The sequence below is a fragment of the Colobus angolensis genome, unplaced genomic scaffold, assembly GCF_000951035.1.
Source record: "Colobus angolensis palliatus isolate OR3802 unplaced genomic scaffold, Cang.pa_1.0 Scaffold175, whole genome shotgun sequence".
NCBI classification, from domain to species: domain Eukaryota; kingdom Metazoa; phylum Chordata; class Mammalia; order Primates; family Cercopithecidae; genus Colobus; species Colobus angolensis.
The window spans coordinates 6,541,255-6,546,740 of record NW_012114877.1 but is presented as its reverse complement, the minus strand read 5'-3'; the positions used below and the strand labels follow the sequence as shown (position 1 = coordinate 6,546,740).

Below are 5,486 nucleotides of genomic sequence, written 5' to 3'. Positions count from 1 at the left end.
CCTGTATTTTTAAATATTTTTATTGTGGTAAAACATGTAAAAATATACATAAAATTTGCCATTTAAACCATCTTAAGTGCATAATTCAGTGGCATTATATTCACAATGTTGTACAATCATCACCACTATCTGTTTCCAAATCAAGCAATATTTTTTAAATTATGGCAAAATGTGCATAACATAAAACTAACCATTTTAACTATTTTTAAGCATACAGTTCAGTGGCATTAAGTATATTCACATTTTGGGAAAACATCACTACCATTCATCTTGAGAATTTCTTCATCTTCCCAAACTGAAACTCCTTACCCCAACCTCCCCTTTCCTCACCTCCTGGGAACCTCCATTCTGCTTTCTGTCTCTGTGGTTTTATCTACTTTAGGTATCCATGTGTATTTTTTCTATGTCAAAAATTGCTTTGAAAAACACATAGCACAGATTGCAAAGATAAATGTGGGCTCTCTTACAGGAATGCCACAAATTTTACATTTTTCTTTGCTTCTGTTTCTCGGAGTGCATGCTGTTGTCATGGGAAGCAGATGTTCTGTGGTAGCCCAGGTTCTGGAACAGTGCCTAGAATAGCTGCTCACCGTGTGTTTGCCAGGTGAAGTGATGGATATATGAAAACAGTGTACTGTGTGACAACACTTTTGTTATTCCATAGGACGTGGACATCTTCCAGCAATAGATCTCGAGAAGACAGCTGGCTAAAATCCTTATTTGTCCGGAAAGTTGATCCAAGAAAAGATGCCCACTCCAATCTCCTAGCCAAAAAGGAAACAAGCAATCTATACAAATTACAGTGTGAGTGACAGGTTTGCTATCTTCATAGTTGACTTTTTTTTCCGTTTGTTCCTAAGTTTATCGTCGAATTTTCTTTTGTTTCAGTTCACAATGTTAAACCGGAATGCCTAGGAGCATACAACAAAATTTGGTGTGTATACCAAACTCTCCTTTCCTTGGGGAAAATAATGACTTTATTTGTGAGTTAATTCCACTAACACTTGATAGCATAGAGAGAGATCTTTTCATCCCTCTCTTTTGAAGTTGAACATTCAGAGGCTCTTAAACTGAGCTTCGTGTGGGATTGCCAAAGGCATTTTGATTTTAAGCACTCACACAGCTAAATCATCACATAGGCTGTCAGACTTTAGAATGTTACCAGACTCTTATGTTTGGAGGAACTTTGCTAGGCTGTCTAGTCCATCTACTTATCCAATGCTGGAGTCCTTTCCACAGACCTTCCTCACTGCCTGTCCTGAAGTAAGTTCCATCTCTGGACAGCTCTGAGTGTTAGGGATAAGAATTCACATCTCTGAGTCCTTCATTGATTCCCCTTAGTAAAACTGCCCTGTGAGAGTACTGTGTGTATTTGAACATAGCTGCAATTTCTTCCCAACTCCTCTGTTCTCCAGGATCTAAGTCCCTTCTGCTGATTCTCCTATGATTTGAGATCTAAACCTGCTTACAGAATTTGTAAACTTAAGACGAAAGGGAGAACTAAGCTTACTGGCTTTTGAGTTAACAGAAATAGTATTTTAATGATCCATTGTGAGCAAATATGAAGAAAAAGGTTTTTTGGTGTTTTTTTTTTAACCTTTAATATCTACTACTTTCATAAGAAAGCAAACAATTTTGTTCCTATAATTAGCATACTTTTTAGAAGAAAAACCTTTTGTTGTTTATTGTTTTGTTTTTGAAGATAGCTTATGAAATGTAATAATAGTATTGAATTTCTTACTCATTCCAGCACCTCTTTATTAAAAAATACCCTTAAAGCAGATGTTTATTTCTAAGTCTTTTCTCATAAAATGGAATTTTTCCCTATGCTGATGTTTTCCTGGATTTTACCTTTTCTGTCCTGTTTTATCACTTCATCTCCTGTCTTGGATTTCTGGCTGTCTGTTCATATTTCTGTTTGATGTCGTGCTCTCACTTCACACTCAGCACGTGGAATCATCTTGCTCTTCCAACTTCCCTGTCTGTGCCACTCACCTTGTTTTACTCAGCCCGTTCCTTAGTTCTCTGTGTTGAGTCTGTCACCTAGAGCCGTGCATTCTTCATCGGACATGTATTTTGGTTCTCTTGTTTCCTTCTCCATCTCCCTCTCCGAGCCTCTCGAGCCCCATTCTCAAGTGCCTTTTTTCTGACTACCTTTCTGGGCTCCAAGCTATACCTGTATCTCTTCCCTGCCCTGCAATACATTACCCCAAAGTTTGTCAGATTGATCTGCTTGAGTTCTGCTTTCTTTTTTCATCACATTTTTTCTTTTCTCTGAAACTTTCAGCAGCTCCCTGTTTCCAGAACATAAAGACTTAACTCCTGCCTGGTTTTTAGGGGTCCCAATAATGGGATTCTGCCCAACCCATCCAGTTCTGGGTACAAGTACTGCCTGCCTTACAATCTCCATTCAGGTAAGGCCAGGACTCCCAAGAGCAGGTTTGGGGTCCCCAGCAAAGAGGAGTGGCTTCAAATCCATGTGTAACTTTGTGTTGGTGAAAAACCTAGGCCCCGTTGCCAGACCCCTCTCTAGACCCCACCTGAGTCATGTGTACTGGGCTTCCTTCCTGGGCACTGCCTCCAATGCAGGGTTGTCTCTTCCTGTTCTGTCATGCGACCAAAGGGAAATGTTGGACATACATTGCCCTAGCAGAATCCCTCTTTCCCTGTCTTCGATTTTCGTGGATCCCATGTTATTTCTTTTTTTTTTTTTTCCGAGACGGAGTCTTGCTCTGTCGCCCAGGCTGGAGTGCAGTGGCGCGATCTCAGCTCATTGCAAGCTCTGCCTCCCAGGTTCACACCATTCTCCTGCCTCAGCCTCCTGTATAGCTGGGACTACAGGCGCCCGCCACCACGCCCGGCTAATTTATTTTTGTATTTTTAATAGAGACAGGGTTTCACCATGTTAGCCAGGATGGTCTCGATCTCCTGACCTCGTGATCCGCCCGCCTCAGCCTCCGAAAGCGCTGGGATTACAGGCGTGAGCCACCGTGCCCGGCCAATCCCATGTTATTTCTGAACATTCATGAGTCACGCATCAGATACATTTAATATCAGATCCTATTTTAAAAGGTAAAATGCTACTCTTCCAAAAGTACACATGATGTGGTCACTATACTGGGTCATGAAGATGTATGGGTTTTCAGTTAGTTAGACGTAGACCATTTGGAACTTTTCTCTGTTAACCATTTATATATCCCTGGTCCTACGGAGGTCTAGTGGCGCAGTCGGTTAGCACGTGGTACTTATATACTCTCGGTCCTGTAGCCCCAGCGTCTGGTGGTGATCACCAGCTAAATATCAGTGTCAGCATATAATGTGAACAGGTTCCATTTCTTGCCCTTGGTCCCCTTTTGCATCCATTGTTGAATTTGTATGATACTTTGTCATCATAATTTTTCTATTCAAAAAGTGTGCAGGTTTTAGCTTTTCTCTTGGTATAAATCAGTTACACTCTTCCCTTTGCCTCTCCCTGTACATTAGAGTCTATACCATAAGAAAGCTTCTGTGGAACCAGGCTCCACTCTGACACCCTTGTTAAATTCATACACTGCCATGACCTGTCATGGCTTTGCCCCTGTCCCTGCACAATGAGCGGGAATGAGTTCGTGTGTTTGGTGCGAGACTACGTGACACCCCACCCATCCCCTTGGCCCATTGAATTGAGTAGAATGTAATTTATGCTTCGCGTTGTATCTTTAATTTTTATTCTTCTACCATGTTGATGCCCTTGGGGACTGTTGGAGGTTAGGGTCGCTTCCAGACTGTTGTGTTCCAGCTCTGTCTTCTTGGTCCTTCCTGAAGGCCAGCTTGTTTTCTGCTCTTGTTACCTCTGCCTGCTGATGCTGCTTGTGTTGTCTGCCTCTGTCTTGAACATTACTTTCTTCCCTTTCCATCTTTCTTATTTCTTCCGTGTTCTTTTCTACTATTTCCCTCTCATTCTTTCTGTCTTTGGAACCAACAGAATGTTTTTTAGTGATGTTGTTTTTTTTTTCCCCCTCAAATGGAAAATAGTAGCCACGTAACTCCCAAAATCCTGGGACCTTTGGTTTTTCTTTATCATCTTTATACTGGTTCAGCAACTCTTCTAGACAGTTGGGGTATCAGAAACCTAAGCTTCTGATCAGCAGGGTGTTGGAGTACAACAGAATTCAGCCAAAAGGTTAATTCCACATGCCGTTTTATCATGAGGATGTGCTAAGGTCAGTTGTTAGAACACAGAGTAGGTGGTCTTTTTCCTGTTACTGATCAGGTGCTGTCCACCTGGTCAAATTTTGCTGGTTGTTTAATTAGTGTTGCTATTTCTTCTCTTTAAGTCAAGAGGTGTTGCCAAAGATTCACGAAGATAAACACTACCCTTGTACTTTGGTGGGGACTTGGAACACGTGGTATGGCGAGCAGGACCAAGCTGGTAGGAAGTGAAGTCTTTGGAATAAATACTTCTTCCTTAAGCCTTATGTAACACTTAAGTAATTTTCTAATTTAATACTTGTTCTTATCATCAAAGCTTTCCAAGTCGCAGTCTAATTTTATGATTAAAGTAGTTTCTTCAACAATTCATTGCAAAAACAGTTTTAAAATTGTTTTTAATGTTTGAATCTATTATTGAATCATTATGATGTAACTCATAGGCCAAACATGGGGTATTACAGTTTTTTTGGTTTTTTTGTTTTTTGAGATGGAGTCTCGCTCTGTTGCCCAGGCTGGAGCACAGTAATATGTATCTAGGCTCACTGCAACCTCTGCCTCCTGGGTTTAAGCGATTCTCCTGCCTTAGCCTCCCAAGTAGCTGGAATTACAGGTGCCCACTACCACACCCAGCTAATTTTTGTATTTTTAGTAGAGACAGGGTTTCACCTTGTTGGCCAGGCTGGTCTGGAACTTCTGACCTCAAGTGATCTGCCTGCCTCAGCCTCCCAAAGTGCTGGGATTACAGGTGTGAGCCACTGCACCCAGCCTACAGTTCTGTGCTGTGTTAACATTATACCTATCTAGAACATTTTCAAGTAGTATCATGAAATTCTAAATGTATACTATCTTTTAAAATGCATTTCAGTCCACCTCTGGAGGTATGAAGGAGGCTATCCAGCCCTCACAGAAGTCATGAATAAACTCAGAGAAAATAAGGTAATGATTTTGAAAAATGTTTATAGACTAATGATATATAGATGTTAGTATGGAATTAAATGACTTTTCTGTCTTCAGTTTTTGTTAATAAACTTTTTGTAACAGAAATTTTATTGTTTGGACTCCTGAAGTTGTATTTAAACATAAACAGTTGTAATACTATTCAAATAACAATTCTGGCTGGGCGCGCTGGCCCACGTCTGTAATCCCAACACTTTGGGAGGCCAAGGCAGGCAGATCACAAGATCAGGAGATGGAGACCATCCTGGCTAACACAGTGAAACTCCATCTCTACTAAAAAAATACAAAAAAATTAGCCTGGCATGATGGTGGGTGCCTGTGGTCCCAGCTACTCAGGA

General features: G+C 41.0%; 1 protein-coding gene across 1 annotated transcript in view; it reads left to right on the top strand.

The window, feature by feature from the left end:
• Window positions 1–620: 620 nt before the first annotated feature.
• The window catches only part of GBAS (glioblastoma amplified sequence), a 26,515-nt gene continuing 21,649 nt past the window's right edge, over window positions 621–5,486 (top strand). Inside the window, exons 1-4 of the mRNA XM_011938650.1 lie at window positions 621–804; window positions 889–934; window positions 4,317–4,411; window positions 5,057–5,127. Coding sequence (XP_011794040.1) covers window positions 621–804; window positions 889–934; window positions 4,317–4,411; window positions 5,057–5,127 — 396 coding nt within the window. The remainder of the gene's footprint in view (window positions 805–888; window positions 935–4,316; window positions 4,412–5,056; window positions 5,128–5,486) is intronic.